Source organism: Drosophila suzukii, chromosome 3 (genome assembly GCF_043229965.1).
Source record: "Drosophila suzukii chromosome 3, CBGP_Dsuzu_IsoJpt1.0, whole genome shotgun sequence".
Classification (NCBI taxonomy): Eukaryota; Metazoa; Arthropoda; class Insecta; order Diptera; family Drosophilidae; genus Drosophila; species Drosophila suzukii.
The window spans coordinates 12674838-12691366 of record NC_092082.1 but is presented as its reverse complement, the minus strand read 5'-3'; the positions used below and the strand labels follow the sequence as shown (position 1 = coordinate 12691366).

Sequence of the window (16529 nt, the reverse complement as noted above, 5' to 3'; positions counted from 1 at the left end):
TAGAGCTAAAAAATCGACTGTTTTGAACAGCTTGCTTAATATGCTAATGATTCCAATCACTTTAAGGAAAATTTATTTTTTGACCAGTTTTCGCATTTTTTGTAAGGGGAGCATCGTCCTTTTTTGCGAAAAATGTCAAAAATAAAAAAATCCCAGGTTGAGATGCCAATGGATTGGAAATTAAGCAACGAGCTCAACGAGGTATGACATTTCTCGATCTGACGTTTACTTTTTTTGTAGCAGCCAAAAAACTGGATTTTTAGGGCGAAAAATGGAGTTCCGATTTTATACAAAATACGAGATTCAGATTTTAGTCAAAAATACAATTTTTCATTCCAGTCTTTCAGTCGTAGTTTAGTCAAATCAAGGCGTACCGCTAAAAGACCGACAGTTTTGAGCAGCTTGCTTAATATGCTAATGATTCCAATCACTTAAAGGAAAATTTATTTTTTGACCAGTTTTCGCATTTTTTGTAAGGGGTGCATCGTCCTTTTTTGCGAAAAATGTCAAAAATTAAAAATTCCCAGGTTTGGATGCCAATGGATTGGAAATTAAGCAACGAGCTCAACGAGGTATGACATTCCTCGATCTGACGTTTACTTTTTTTGAATCAGCCAAAAAACTGGATTTTTAGGGCGAAAAATGGAGTTCCGATTTTAGTCAAAAATACGAGATTCAGATTTTAGTCAAAAATTCGATTTTTCTTTCCAGTTTTTCAATCGTAGTTTGGTCAAATCAAGGCGTACAGCTAAAAGACCGACTGTTTTGAACAGCTTGCTTAATATGCTAATGATTCCAATCACTTTAAGGAAAATTTATTTATTGACCAGTTTTCGCATTTTTTGTAAGGGGGTGCATCGTCTTTTTTTGCGAAAAATGCGAAAAGTTAAACATTTTCAGGTTTGAATGCCAATGAATTGGAAAGTAAGCAACGAGCTAAACGAGGTATGACATACCTCAGTCTGACGTTTAGTTTTTTTATAGCAGCCAAAAAGCGACTTTTGAGGGCGAAAAAATAGGATTCCGATTTTGTAAGGGGTGCAAACTCTTATAATTCCCAACTATTTATTCTAAATGTACTCGGTATATAAGGCGCATAAACTAGACAGTGTTAATGCCCGTGAGCGGCATTTACTTACTTACTTAGTTTACTTACGTAAACTTAAAGTATTAATATTATTTACATATATCACGTTTATTTCGTTTCAGTTTCCATTACTTATTTCTCTTACTATAATAAAATAAACACTCATTTAATTTCATAATTATTCGACCTTAAATCATGCCTGCAACTTTCATACTTTGTTATTAAATCGTTCTTGCTTTTAGCCCAAATATGACTTAATTTAAGAATTATTCATACTTGATTGAAGACCGAAATGTTCTTAAATCTAGTATTTTCGGTCTTGAAAATTCGTGATCGAAAGTAGTATTTTGTTCTCGGGTTCTGTATTTTCCATGCTTGGCGAAAATTCACTCTTTTTTAATGCACCTGGAACATGTACCTAGGAATGCACCCAGATGCAACCCAGAAGCGCCTAGGAATGCACCCAGATGCACCAAGGAATGCACCCTGATGCACCTAGGAATGCACCCAAATGCACCTAGGAATGCACCCAAATGCACCTAGGAATGCACCCAGATGCAACAAACTAGACACATTCTGCACGCACTCTTTTTTAATGCACCTGGAACATATACCTAGGAATGCACCCAGATGCAACATACTTAGTTTTGTTATACCCAAAGGTTTGAGCACAGGATTACGTAACTGCAAGCCATGGCGTACCTAACTAATTTACTATTACCTACTACATATATTCATATATTTGTGTATGAAACTAATCGCAATCGAATTGATTAACAAATCATTATGGTGGCCACACAAGGCAACTTTCAAGACATTTCGAGATCAATCGCAATCTCCTCCTTTTGGTCGATCTCCTGTGGCGCCACGAAATTTGAATCACTTAAACCTGTACTTCATCAATTTATTTATCTCTCAGTTATGCTGTAAAATAAACAAACTACATTTTTTACAAAACAAATGCAAACCATTTGCAATCGGTGGCATTACGGACTTTGTACAGAGGACTCAAGCGATGGGGGTCTATTGTTCGATTTAGTCGTGATTCAGTCGTGAACTCTTGGAATGAACTGGGCTTGGATGCTAATGGGATGGCCATCTGTCCTTAGTTGTTCTTGGCAAAATACTTGGTTTTCTCCTCTGGGTTCGGTACGATCTGGAAAAGTAATAGAAAGGTTGATTTTAGGTATTTTATTAGAAGAAATTTTAATCCATAGCAGTTTACTTGGAAACTAATCCACTTATTTAATACTTTTTAAAGGATTTTATTATAATGTATATCATTCAAACCTACCGTATCGGCACCTGGCTTCCAACCCGCTGGGCACACCTCTCCATGGGTATCCGTGTACTGGAAGGCCTGAACCAGTCGAATAGTCTCATCTACAGATCGTCCCACTGGCAGATCGTTCATGGTGATCTGGCGCAGCACTCCGGTTTGATCGATGATAAAGAGACCGCGCAGGGCATGTCCACTGGACTCCAGATAGACTCCGTAGTCTTTGCTGATCTTGTGCGTCAGATCGGAGAGCAGTGGGATCTTGACGTTGCCCAGACCGCCCTCCTTGCGCGGCGTGTTGATCCAAGCCAAATGGGTGAAGTGCGAGTCCACACTGACCCCAATCACTTCCGTTTTGATCTTCTTGAACTCGGCAATGCGATCGGAGAAGGCTATGATCTCTGTGGGGCAGACAAAGGTGCTGAAACGGAAAAGAGAAATGTAAGTACTTGATAGAGAAAAAGATAGGATAGAATAGAAAGAACAGCCGCTTTCCAAATTAGGTATACGTACAAGTCCAGTGGGTAGAAGAGTAGCACCACATACTTCCCCAGATACTGGGACAGCGATAGCTTCACAATCTCCTTGTTAACCACAGCGGTTCCCTCGAACTGTGGGGCTGGCTTGGAAACTGTCGAAATGAAGGTAATAAAGAGTTAATCATGATCACGGGTTGTATATTATATGGAACTCACTGACTGCCTTGGTGTACTGCAATTGATGGTCGCCCTTTGGCTGATCGGGATAAACGTTCCCGCCGGCAAAGGAGTAGCACGATTCATTATCTTCTGGCTTAGCAGCTCCAGCAATTGCCACGGATAGCAGTAGCACGGATAAGTACTTGTTCATGACTGGTCTGAAACAAGATCCACGTAGGTACATATTTCAATTAGATTTGCTTTATACGGCATTTATGACACGCAACTTTTGCAATTATAGCCTCCCCTTCGATTTTATATTAATAAATCTATAACTACATGAGTACAGTGTTAGCCAACTTTATTGTACGTTAGTATTCTTTCTATATTTTATGAAGCTTAAATATTCAAAATTATATTTTTTGTACTTTTAAATAAAAAAAAACCTAAGATAAATTTCAGTGATAGTTTTATGAAAATGGTAATATGTTCCTTTAAAAATCAGATTTGAAGGTGACATAAAGTCTTCTAAATGCACTAAACCTTCAACCAATCCAATTTAGCCGGAGACCACTGTACTCACATACCCAAAAATGCGAACACGCCCACAACTTGAAGCCACGCAGTCAAAAAATTCTATTTCAATTGCCAGAACTTCAATTGATTTTGGTAAGACCCTTATTGTTGCTGCGCTTCCGTAAAGATAAGCTTATCAATTTCATTCACTGGTAATATATTTAATAGTTGTCAGCGTGTAACTGCTTCAAAAAATCATTGCCAAAAGCAACAACTGGAATTTCAATGCCTGTGCGATACACCCTTTTAATATTTATTTTAAGTTAAATAACAATTAAACTTGCATTGAACAAACACATGAACGCACAGCTGTTACCTTTTAAGCGCTATAATTAACTCTTTTGTTTTAATAACAAATTTCTCTGCCGGCATAAATGTGACCGTCGCTCGCTAAAATACCACCATGCCGCATTGGTCACACCGCGACTGACGGTTAAAGCGTTGCCAACATACATGCAGTTTCAAAAATTATTCAAATTTATATTTTGAACTATTAAACAAAAAAATTTAAAATTAGTGGTAAAAAAATATTTTAAAATTTTAATTGCTTACAAGTGGATTTAAGATCATATAGGCGCTAGTAGTACCAGCCAACTATACCGATAGGAACATCGACCTAGGGACCTTTACTTTAAATGAATAACAAAATTGTTTGATTTCACAATTATATCCCCAATCCCCTTTCATTTATAGTCAAAAATACACTTTTCTCGTTTTACTTACGCTATAAACTTTATTAAAATATATATATCAATATATAAATTGCTCGCGCTTAAAAATTAAGGTTTACGCCTGGAGTTAAAACAACACGTATCTATGCATGTTTACTTGCTACGACCAATAAATATAGATATTTCTCTCTTACGGCCTAGATGATATAATCATTATCATGCATCCACTAAAAACTACAACAAATTGAGCAAAAATCTGGTGTTAATTGCACAAAAAGCGAACATTTAAAGCGAACATTGCTTAGCATGCAAGTTACGCATTTATTTTGCTAGCTTTGATTGAGAAAATTTTTTGTAGTGGGATTTAATGGTTGGTAGTGTTTGTTGTTGTTGTTGATCTTCATGTTGTGGTTGTGCTGACGCATCGCACTTATTGTTGATGAGTTGAGAAAAAATGCACCTAGCCTGCTTCCGGATCCGTGGTCTAGCTCTCCCAGACTTCGTCCCGCTGTTTGGCAGCTAACAGTTTGCGTTCTGTGGGTGACATTTGAAAAAAGAATAAGTTAAGAAACCAGAATGCTTCAAAAATCCCACTCACTCAAATCCCAAACCCAGTTTTCTAGATCGAAACCCCGAACTTGCACTCACCTTTGGCTTCACGTAGTACCCGCCTCTCGTTCTCCCGCTCCTGCGGCGCCGTGGGCAGTTTGACCCCCAATGCACCGGACACCAGTCGCCGGGCCAAGGCCGTGCACGTTTCCGGTCGCTGGCGATACGGCTGCAACGATACGGCACCGGCCTTCTTTGCCTTCAGTCGTGACTCCAGAGTGGCCTCTGCCAGTGGCTTCAACTTGACAAACGGATGTCCCATCGTCAGTACCTCAGCAGCTGTGCGGCAAACATACAATTTCATTACAAAACCAATCTCCGATTGAAATCATAAACACTCTCACCGATGCGGGAACTGCTAAACACAGCCAGGGCATGAGTATCGTCCACCCATTTGATGTCGAAGCCACTGCCCTTGTACTGGGCGAAAAGCATAAGCAGGTCGGGAGTTTTGAATTCCACAGGGAAATTGGAGACCTCCAGAACGTGTGGAAACTCCTCTTCGTTGAGCAGTTGTTGCTTGATGTGAAAAACCTGGGGGTATCAAAAAATATTAGAATATTAAATGGTTTTACTTTCAAACATTTCTTTTAACTTACTGTGTAGTCCATTTTGGGCAGCTCTATTTTGCACTTGCCCACGGATTCGCTCAGTTCTTGGAGTATCTTGGGATCCAGGCAGTCACCGCTCTCGTCGAACATGTTCTCCCAGTCGTCCTCATCCTCCTCGTCATCATCTTCGGTGGTGCTGTCTGCAGGTGGTTTCGCTGTGGCTAATGCTTGAGGAGATTGGATTGCCTTAGGTGCTGATGTCTCGATCTTCTCAGGAATCTCTAGTACATCTGAGTTGAAGGTTTGTTTCATGATGCGACGATTGCTGCGGTTGATTTCCTGCAATGGTATGCAAAATAGTTAATTTCGTTTATCATTTCGATGGGGTTATAACTTACCTTTGAGGCTCGCTGCAATTCGCGCACATCGTTATCACATTTGGCCGCCTCCTCGCCGTTGGTGGTCCTGGCCACCACCGCATCCTCGATGCGCAATGGCGGCGATGGCTGGGTTTTGCCGTTGCTGGCTGATTTGTTGCCATTGCCGGCTGGCTTTGTACGCTGGGCGCCGCTCATGATCTGTGGGGGATAAATTTTCGATTAGAACGGCAAGGTCAGAGTTTCAGTATGTAATTATTGTTAAAGCCCTTTACTAACTGAAATCAAAAACCTTGAATAATGACAATCTCAACATACATAGAAAACATTAACTGGCTAAGATTAGTGACGCAAATTTTAAAAGTAGATTGTCATTTTGTAGGCCATTCTTTTAAACTGAGTACAACTCATAGATACCTTTTTTAAAATATCAAAGAAAACTAAAAACAGGTTGTATACTTAATTTGATTAAAACTGTTATGAAGAGTAATTATTTCATTAAAACCCTATTATTATTAGAGAGGAAAAAGATATATATTCCGAATTGAATACAATTTCCTCTCAGATCCTCTCATTTTAAAAAGATTAAGTATTACTATATCACACCTCCTTATCACAGTCCGCTGGCTTGGCCTGACGGTTCTCTTCGTTTGATTGAGTATAATTTTCAGTTGCTGATATAACGAGTACGGTGGCGTTATCTGTGGTAGCTGTTGTAGATGCAGATACAGCTGTTGATTTCTTTCCGCGTTCTCTGCGCTCGCGATGTGATTTGGATTTCTTCGATTTGGACAACTGCTGCTGACCGTTGGAGTCGTCCGCTTTGCTCGGGTTTGTATCTGCAACTGGCGGAGATTCCGTTGCTGTAATTGTTGCTGTGGCCGTTGGTGCTGCTGTTGCTGTTGTTGCAACCGCTGTTGCTGCTGCTGCTACTGCTGTCGTTGTTGTTGTGGTCGGTGGTGTAGTTTGACTGCGACGTGCCCTTGGCACATAAACCAAGCGATCGGGACGGCGTTCGCGACGGGTCGCCGCTGCTGAGGCGTCCGCCTGTTGCTCTCTGCGAAACAGCAGAGCAAAACACACAGGTAATAAGAAATGGAAGAGAAGAGAAAAAGGTAATCGATTAGCTCACGACAGAATTTCGTCAGTTTCTGAGATACAGATACAGTAGAGCTTCCATGATTATAAACCTCTGGGGTACTCAAAACACACAAAACTATGTAGGTGTTAATCAAAAGTTCTTTGAAACATTTTAAACTATTATTCCAAAAATATTTTTGAATCTTATTTATAACAGCTGTAACTAGTTTAAAATGTTTAAAATGAGAAAATTTCGAGTTAATACAAATTCTTTACATATTTAATTCGTTAAAAATGTATATTGTATTATTATTTTTTTGAGTAGTACCCTGTCAACTACTAGTATTGCTTATACCTCGTTTGTTAAATCGAGGTTCCACTGTATTGCACCTACCTGTTCGGGGATTCCTTAGAGGTAGGACTTGTAGTTGCTGTGGTTGCTGTTCCTGCAGCTAATGATGTTACTATTGCTTCGTTCGCTGCAGCTGCTTCCTCGCTGCTGCTGTTGTTGTTATTGCTATGGTTGCTCCTCAGGGCTGGCGGTCTGTATAAATCCACCGAGTTCGATTTGCTTACTGAAAGATACAGAAGATACCAACCATGAGATACTTGGAGATAGAGATAAAAGATACGAACGACTTTACAGTGGGATTAAAATACTCAGAGATACCATCTGTGAGATGATTTAAAATATACAAAAGTATCTATAAGATACAAAGATAGCCAAATGAGAGAGGTAGGCAGACGATTAGCAACAACAGTTGGCAAATGCACAAAACAAACCGAAAAAAATAGAGACTAAGGTGAAGCAACGGATTCGGCATAAAATAAATTAAAAACAAAATTCACTTATGTCGACCCAATTTTCCACGGCCCGCTTTATGCCCCGATATTCGTGAATGTCAACACGAACTTGGCAGGTGGTGGATCCCAGGTGGAAAGGGAGGGGGGGGGGGGGGGGGGCGACCCAGGGGGCGGGGCAGCACTAGTGAGCGTGCGCAGCCGTCGACCAGCTGAGCGTCTAGTCTACCTGTGCGAAGCCAAGTGGAGTGAAGTGCTGTGATGCAACAGCACCAAAAATCCGCTCGAGAAAGAGGGCGACCTTGAACAAACGGCGCTGCCCGCGTCGCTGCTTGCGTCGCTCAGCTGGCATCTGGTTATTTTAAGTTAAATATTATATTTATTATACGCTACGCTGGAGAGTAGTCATTACTTCTAATTGGAGGGGGAATTAAAAAAAAATATTTTAAAATTAAAGCAATCAACCAATTCAGCTTTCTTAACTTAATAACTGTTTTGCTGAGTAAATAATTTTTAAATATATTTAAATTTGTAGTTACTATAGGGATATTATAACAACAATTGAAGTATTATTAGATATAATAATGCTGGTTTTGAAATTAAAAAGCTATGTAGTAATTCAAAAATAAATTGAGCAGTGGTGGTACTTGAACTCGGATTTTGGTTAAACATGTTACGCAAGAATACAATTTTTTTCTTTCTTATTAGATTTTAAATAAACCAATCTCTCATTTCAAGCAGGTTAATACGAATATTTACAAAATCTTCCGAACAATTATTTTGAAAATATATTAGTTTATATGTTTACATTTTATACGTTTATAAGAGTATTCTTCAGTTTGTGTCGTTCACCAACCCTCATTAATATTTTGATTTCTTTGTTTCGCATCTTTTGCGTATTTGCAAACATTTAAATTTATGGCCGCTTGCTAAACAAAAAAGCCGAATCACTTGGCTCCAAAATATCATTAAAAAAGCAGCGTTTGCTTTTGTTTATTTGGTTAGTGAAGTATTGGTATTATTTACTCACATGGTGTTTCGCTGATATGCTTCTTAACGCCCATCTTACAGAGCTCCGTTAAGTTTCTTCTGCTGGCGCTGCTGCTTCTGCCGTTCGTGTGAGAATTGTTGTTGCTCCGCCAGCTCTTCGCGGCCTCCCTATCTTTGTCCCGCCCACGCGTCTGCTGTTGCTGCTGCTTGCGGCTGTGAATAAATAATAAATTACAAATTTAATAGATCAACGATAAGCTACATTTCAAATGTTTGGATGGCTAGAGGTGGTAAAACTAATTATAAGATCAAAAATTGTTTTTTTTTACACAAAAAAGTTTACAGTATTCTATGATCCATTTGATTTATCTGCTTAACTTAAAAATAGATACCAGGTGAAATATTATAATATTTAATTGAAATAAAGGACTGCTTTTTATAAGTACTCTGGGAAAATGTTTATTATTTGGTAGCGGTGGGAATTGAACTCGGATTGTTGTTTCTACTCATTGAACTCGCATTGCTTCAACCTATTTTACTTATCAACAAAATATAGTATGAATACCTTATATGAAAAAATATTGCAGTATAGCATTACATAGTATCTAGCTATATTTCGGAAAAAAAAGTTAGTTTTTGCATCTCAATAGGGAGATAGCAAAATCCCTAAGTACAATTCAATACTTACGCCTCAAAGCCGTTGGGATCAAGGAGTTGATTGCGAAAGCACAGGACGGTGCGGCGCTGTGGCCCTTGGCCCACTGAGAAGGTGAACAGATCGTACTGATGGCGGTATTTCTCACATGTTTGGTGGATGAGATAACGGCGGTAATTGCCCACAGGTGGAAAGAGCAGAACGCTGTGGAAGAGGGAAGGGAGAAGGTGAACAAACTATTGATCAATATAGATCGTATGAGAGTGTGGTTTTGTGATGAGTCGTTTATGCGGGAATTCCATTAACGCTAATTGGGGGAATTGAAAACACTCCTGATAAACACACACATTTCGGACAAAAAACAGACGAATGCATTTGAGAGCTTAAAACATTTGCCACTGACTATGAATGGATTACAAAAATAGGAAAAATCGAATCATTTACTGATAAGCATCCTAATCACAATATCATCTAAATCTGGGTTATAGTCAGGAACAAAAGTAAAGAATAATAATGTACAAATCGACTATTATATCTTTTTAAATTAGACCTTTGATCTTTTTTTAACCTTCTTTAAATTTTAGGTTTCAATTCTTAAGTTTTAATTGTTCTGGTAATATGCGTAACGTGATCGTGCCTATTTTCAAAGGAAAACTTTTAAGAAATTGATGATATTAATGACCACTGAAGATGTAATCCTTTTAACTTTGAATATAGAAAACAAAACCACTAGACATTCACTAAAATATTACATTATATGGTGTATTCTCGTATTTCCACTCAATACCTTTGTAAAAAATTGATTTTCGAGTTCTACAATCCCGTATAAACGTAGTTACAAAAACAGCCAATTAGACCCGATCATCTAACAGGTTGTTGGAAATTCTCGCTTAGAAGAGGAAGCAGAAGAAACGACCTCAAGAAGAGGGTCAACAAGCACAGCAAAACAAGCCCGAAGCACGACTTGAAAACTATATATTATGTAACAATGGTGTAATATTTTGAAAAAGCTTTAAATTTCTATGCGCCGCTTGCGGTTGTTGTTTATTGCTCGGCGATTAATTGTTTATTAAACGCGAGTTGAATGCAAAAAGAGCGCAAAAGCACGAAGCCCCAAAAAAAATCGGTGTTAGTTGGCGCAACTGCAATGCGGAAAATTGTTTTTGTTGTTTTTTTTTGCAGTGGCGCAGCTGGGAAAACTCGAAGTTGTGCAGAAAAAGAGGGGGGGGGGGGGGGAGGAGCGGGGAAAACTGGTAATATCTGCACGAAAGGCCCACAAAACTCGTACTACTTCTCGTTATTGTTGTTGCTTGCTGTTTTTCTCTGTTGCACATTTCCGTATTACCATTGTTGTAACGGGACTTGGTTACAAGTCTATGTATTTGGATGGAGAGAGGGGAGGGAGCGGGGGGTTACATCCCATCTCCCTCACACTCGGAGACCACAACAGACACACACACATACACATACACTCGCCCCAAAACACTGACACACACCTACGCACTTGATATTCTCGTGGCAAAAAGTTCTAAATTGTTCTTTTCTCAGCACTCGGCACTATTCTTACCCACTACTCAGTCGCTTCTTCACGAACAGCTCGATATCACAACCGACATTATGCACAAATTCCTGATCAATTAGACTTAAATTATTTGCGAATGCCTCCAGTTTATTTTAAAAAAATCGCGACGACGAAAAAACCGACGTCGCACACACACACACACAGTTAGAACTTTCAGGGTTGCCAGGTGGTGGCAATGCACAAGTACTCGATGCTTTTCGATGCCTTGGGGTTCCCGTTTCAGCCGCTGCGGCGCTTCACTAACCAGGGCTGCCAATTTTAATTTTGGCTAGTCAAATTTTGTTTTATTTTGAGAAAAACTGCGGGAATGTACTGAGCATTGTGTCTTTTGTCACTGTGTCATTGCGTCTCATTTTATTTATGTTAAGGTTTTTCATATTTTACCATCGATGAAAACTAGAGCTATCACCTAATTATAAAAAGTCACGGTAACTCTGTAACATTTAAGTACAATACTAACAAATATTATATTTTTTATTAAATCAATCTTTTAACTTTTTTGTTACAATATCTTAAAATAAAAAATAAAAGTTTTAGTTCCGAAAAATTTGAAAACCAATCGCAGGGCTGCTAATGAAAATCGAACTGGTTCGCGGAGGGCCACCCCGTTCGCTGTCATCTCTAGAAGTAGTAAATTTTATTTGGCTGCAGATTGCCAAGAATCAGAGCGGCGCCAAATTTTAATATCTCCTAGATTCGGGCAGCAAACAAGGTTCCAGGAACCGGCAAACTTCGATTTGAAGGAGATTTAAAACCGCCGACACCGCCGAAAAATGCAGTCTCACAGCAAAAAACGCGTTTGTTACTACTACGACAGTAAGTATAAAGTGATTTAATTAAGTAAAAGGCCTACTAAGCAGAGATTTCAAGATTGCAAAGTAGCAACCTTCTTTTCCACGCCAACTTTGTGTTTTTTTCGCATCCGCTCAACATCAGATGATAGCATTTTTGCAAATTTCAAGTTTTACGGCGACTGTACGAGCGCGTTCCGGTCCACAGCGCACTTTTGCACAACGACCGCAGTGCGGCTGTGTGCGTGTGCGTGTATGTACCTGTAGGTCTCTCTTCCTCCTCTTTGTGTTTTTGTTGCTTTTCGTTCGGGGCGAAAGTGCGACCGCTGCGGTCGTTCGGGAAAAGTTACGCTCTCCCACAGACGCCTCGCCGACAGTGGCCGTAAAATTTGTATTCCACATAGCGTGGCAATTAATTGTTTTCTCAAGCTGACACTTATCGTTATTTTTGATCCCCAGGTGACATTGGCAACTACTACTATGGCCAGGGTCATCCCATGAAGCCCCACCGCATACGTATGACCCACAACCTGCTGCTCAACTATGGGCTATATCGCAAAATGGAGATTTACGTAAGTTACTATTCTATATAGGAGCAAATATCGTAAGCTAGACGAATTCTATGAAAATATATTATACTCAACATGTTTTTACAAATTTTATTTGCCCTTAAAGCCTTAAAAAGTTAAATGTTAAACTTATAGCTTATTAAATACAAAATTTCTTATTTCAGCGTCCCCACAAAGCCACTGCCGACGAGATGACCAAGTTCCACTCGGACGAGTACGTCCGGTTCCTGCGATCCATTAGGCCAGACAACATGTCCGAGTACAACAAGCAGATGCAGCGCTTCAATGTGGGCGAAGATTGCCCCGTATTCGACGGACTCTACGAGTTTTGTCAACTCTCCGCCGGAGGATCCGTGGCTGCAGCCGTAAAGCTGAACAAACAGGCCTCGGAGATCTGCATCAACTGGGGCGGTGGCCTGCATCATGCCAAGAAATCGGAGGCCTCCGGCTTTTGCTACGTCAACGATATTGTCCTTGGAATCCTCGAGCTGCTTAAGTACCACCAGCGTGTTCTCTACATAGATATAGATGTCCATCATGGTGATGGCGTGGAGGAGGCCTTCTATACCACCGATCGTGTGATGACCGTGAGCTTCCACAAATACGGAGAGTATTTCCCCGGCACCGGCGATCTGCGAGACATCGGCGCCGGCAAGGGAAAGTACTATGCGGTGAATATACCCCTGCGTGATGGCATGGATGATGATGCGTACGAGAGCATATTTGTGCCTATTATCAGCAAGGTGATGGAAACATTCCAACCGGCAGCGGTGGTGCTGCAATGTGGTGCCGATTCACTGACTGGCGATCGGTTAGGTTGCTTCAATCTCACGGTCAAGGGTCACGGCAAGTGCGTGGAGTTCGTGAAGAAGTATAACCTGCCATTCCTGATGGTCGGCGGTGGCGGATATACCATTCGTAACGTTTCCCGCTGCTGGACCTACGAGACCTCTGTGGCCCTGGCCGTGGAAATCGCAAACGAACTGCCCTACAACGACTACTTCGAGTACTTTGGTCCCGACTTCAAGCTGCACATTAGTCCCAGTAATATGACAAATCAGAATACGTCCGAGTACCTGGAGAAGATCAAGAACCGGCTGTTCGAGAACCTGCGCATGCTGCCTCATGCCCCAGGCGTTCAGATCCAGGCGATTCCCGAGGACGCCATCAACGATGAGTCCGACGATGAGGACAAGGTCGACAAGGACGATCGCCTACCGCAGAGCGACAAGGACAAGCGCATAGTTCCCGAGAACGAGTATTCTGATTCGGAGGATGAGGGCGAGGGTGGTCGAAGGGATAACCGAACGTACAAGGGTCAGAGGAAGCGACCACGTCTGGACAAGGACACCAACAGCAACAAGGCCTCGTCTGAGACGTCTAGCGAGATCAAGGACGAAAAGGAAAAGGGTGTGTAAAATTTTTATGTATTTGTTTGGATTTATGTATAAGACTGATCAAAGTAAAAACACGAGCTATAAAAGAAATGGGCTGGGCCTAAGACCTTATCGTATCTTACTTACAGATAGTTGGTTTAAAGCAAATAAAATAATAACATTTAGTATGCAATCAGTTGTATTGTTATCCCCAAATGATTAACTTATTGTAATTTATAAGTGTTGTTATGCTGAATTATATACCCACTGATATTATATTGACATTAACTAATCATACCATTATCCTGTTTTAAGGTGACGGAGCTGATGGCGAGGAATCGACGGCGTCCAATACCAACAGCACCAGCAACAACAACAGTAACAACAAGAGCGATAATGACGCCGGAGCGACGACTAATGCCGGATCTGGGTCTGGATCAGGTTCCGGTACCGGGGCCAAGGGCGCCAAGGAGAACAACATATGACGTGGCGGCCGCAATTGGTTATAGAAGCCAATTAAGCGACCGCCGAAGTACAAGCCGCCGGATTTCACCTAGCGTCGTCTCATCCCGCGCCTCCCAACCACGCCCCCTGAGCCACGTCCATGGCATTTCACAACCGCCCCTTCATAAGTCCCCCCTGCGACCAGCTCCCATATAGTGTGTAAGATTTCCGGAGAGTAAAGTCAGCAATCAGTGGGAGGGACTTGAACTCATCGTAGGTTAAAATACAATTTATTGTAAGGCAATTTGCGCAGATCGAAAGTGTATAAGCTAAGCATACAAAAGTAAAAGCCTACGTCTAAGCGATCCAATGTGGCGAATCACGCAGAAACTAATTTAATCCAATAAATATTTATAAATACGAATATTTTGCATTCTAATAGAAAGGAACGGCCTTCGTTAAGTCTTACCCGTCAAGATAAGCCAAGCTTTCTTATTACCAATGTTTTTGGTTTCTTCGTTTTTCAACAGAAAGATTTGTTAGAATTTTTCAGAATGGCACCCAAAAACTGAATTTCTAGATTCCATAACTTGAGTTACAGGAACCCGATTTTGAAGTGGGATACCTCTAAGAGTTTGTGGTTGAATTCTCTAACAATCTACAATCAAATTTTCCTTTTTCTAGTGGGTCCAAATTTTAGTCCATTTTCAAGTTCGATTTTCTCGTATTTTTGCAATGGCTTCTGGAATGGGAACCGAAAACTGCACTTCTAAATTCCATAACTTGACTTGCAGGAACCCGATTTTGAAGTGGGATACCTCTATGTGTTTGTGGTTGAATTATCTAACAATCTACATTCAAGTTTTCTTTTTTTTAGAGGGTCAAAATTTTAGACCATTTTCATGTTCGATTTTCCCGTATTTCCAATGACTTTCAGAATGGCACCCAAAAACTGCACTTCTAGATTCCATAACTTCATTTGCAGGAATCCGATTTTAAAGTGGGATACCTCTATGAGTTTGTGGTTGAATTATCTAACAATCTACATTCATATTTTCCATTTTCTAGAGGGTTAAAATTTTAGCCCATTTTTAAGTTCGATTTTCCCGTATTTTTCCAATGGCTTCTGGAATGGGAACCGAAAACTGCACTTCTAAATTCCATAACTTGACTTACAGGAACATGATTTTGAAGTGGGATACCTCAATGAGTTTGTGGTTGAATTATCTAACAATCTACATTCAAGTTTTCTTTTTTAAAGAGGGTCAACATTATAGCCCATTTTCATGTTCAGAATAAAATACTTACTTTGAATATATACATTTAATTTGTAAACTTCCATATAAAGACAACAAATTAGTTTATCAATTTATTTTTGTTTTTACCAAGTCTATCTAACATTCTTTAAAGTTTCTAACCGACATAGTGTTTCAAAGTTGAGGTTGTGGCATTGGGGAAAAGAATCCACTGGGGGTTTGCCCGCCCACCAGTTGACAGTTTGTGACTAGTCTGCGAGGCTTTCCACTGGGGGGGATGGACGGCGACTGGGTGGAAAACTGGCTGCGGCGCTAATCCAGCGATAATATCGACTCGATGCTGGTGCGATTACTGCGCGGCTGCAGTCGTGGTCCACCCAAGTAACTAATTGGATTCGCGAACTGGCGCTGCAGCAGTGAGTTTTCCAGGAAAAACGTCGGCGGCGGCGGTGGGGGCGTAACTTTCGAGTGATGCCGTCGCATTGGCACGACTGGGGGTGGGGGTGGGGCTTTTCCAACCGGCTCCTCTGGATTTTCCACCCGATTCGGCGGCAGGGTGGACCCTGTTCGCGCATTTGTGGCAACATCAAAGGACTTGTGCTGCTTTGGATCCTCTATGTCATCGGGCGCTTTGTGGCGGGATTTGTGTCCCTGTGGCTGCTGCTGCTGCTGCTGCGCTTTCTGGGGGAGATTGGGCATGAAAATGGCACCAGGACATCGGGTGGGATATGGAGGATTTTTTGGGGGGAGGGTAGTTGGAAAGACGGGGAGGCGGCGGCAGAGGAGAGGTTTAGGAATTTAGATCAAATATTTTTCAGGGTTTAATTCTATTTGGCTTTTAGTCAAAGTGACGTTCAATGGACATGGTCGGTAGTGAGGGGTTCATGTTTGTGTGTGTCCAGAGAAGAGATAAAGTTTTATAATTATTTAAAGGCTTTGAGAGATAGAAGAGAAGAGAGCGGGGTGAATGGCGGTTATTCAAGCTGCTTTTGCACCTGGCAAAAGTTTATTTAGGGTTTTTTCTTTTCAGGGTTTTTGGCACCTGTCGTGATTTGGCACTTTGTGTTGTTAATATAAATGCACTGAACTGACATGAAAGTGTACAGCTATTAATTTTAGAGGTCCTGTTTTCTGTGATTTTTTTTAATTTGTCCTTCAATACAAAAACTTGTGGTTGAAATAAAAAGCTTATGTTCT

General features: G+C 40.7%; 4 protein-coding genes across 8 annotated transcripts in view; 1 reads left to right on the top strand and 3 right to left on the bottom strand.

The window, feature by feature from the left end:
• Positions 1-1977: 1977 nt before the first annotated feature.
• On the bottom strand, positions 1978-4023 carry Prx4 (Peroxiredoxin 4). Of its 3 annotated transcripts, none has more exons than XM_017070778.4 (5): positions 3897-4023; positions 3062-3222; positions 2880-2997; positions 2382-2787; positions 1978-2243 (listed from the first exon to the last, which is right to left on the bottom strand). In XM_017070778.4, exons 1-5 carry the CDS (start codon positions 3950-3952, stop codon positions 2193-2195), a joined length of 792 nt encoding a protein of 263 aa, XP_016926267.2. In that variant the 5' UTR covers positions 3953-4023; the 3' UTR covers positions 1978-2192. The 3 variants fall into 3 exon arrangements, with proteins under 3 accessions (XP_016926267.2, XP_036671879.2, XP_016926268.2); XM_036815984.3 differs by having other exon boundaries at positions 3062-3217; positions 3897-3914; XM_017070779.4 differs by lacking the exon at positions 3897-4023 and adding an exon at positions 3592-3734.
• A 262-nt stretch (positions 4024-4285) lies between these two features.
• LOC108007107 (R3H and coiled-coil domain-containing protein 1) lies at positions 4286-11043 on the bottom strand. The gene is made up of 10 exons (XM_036815669.3): positions 10882-11043; positions 9348-9518; positions 8700-8872; positions 7263-7443; positions 6395-6845; positions 5810-5989; positions 5460-5750; positions 5205-5394; positions 4900-5139; positions 4286-4785 (listed from the first exon to the last, which is right to left on the bottom strand). The coding sequence occupies exons 3-10, from the start codon at positions 8731-8733 to the stop codon at positions 4736-4738; spliced, it is 1617 nt and encodes a 538-aa protein (XP_036671564.3). The 5' UTR covers positions 8734-8872; positions 9348-9518; positions 10882-11043; the 3' UTR covers positions 4286-4735.
• A 504-nt stretch (positions 11044-11547) lies between these two features.
• HDAC1 (histone deacetylase 1) lies at positions 11548-14500 on the top strand. Its single transcript, XM_017070708.4, has 4 exons — positions 11548-11712; positions 12147-12259; positions 12421-13666; positions 13948-14500. Exons 1-4 carry the CDS (start codon positions 11670-11672, stop codon positions 14115-14117), a joined length of 1572 nt encoding a protein of 523 aa, XP_016926197.2. The 5' UTR covers positions 11548-11669; the 3' UTR covers positions 14118-14500.
• A 932-nt stretch (positions 14501-15432) lies between these two features.
• axo (axotactin) overlaps positions 15433-16529 on the bottom strand; it is a 70314-nt gene continuing 69217 nt past the window's right edge. For 2 of the 3 annotated variants that reach the window (XM_036814641.3, XM_036814638.3), the window contains exon 21: positions 15433-16013. In XM_036814641.3, the coding sequence (XP_036670536.3) occupies positions 15645-16013 (369 nt within the window). In that variant the 3' untranslated portion in view covers positions 15433-15644. The other variant, XM_036814643.3, reaches the window with a different exon arrangement.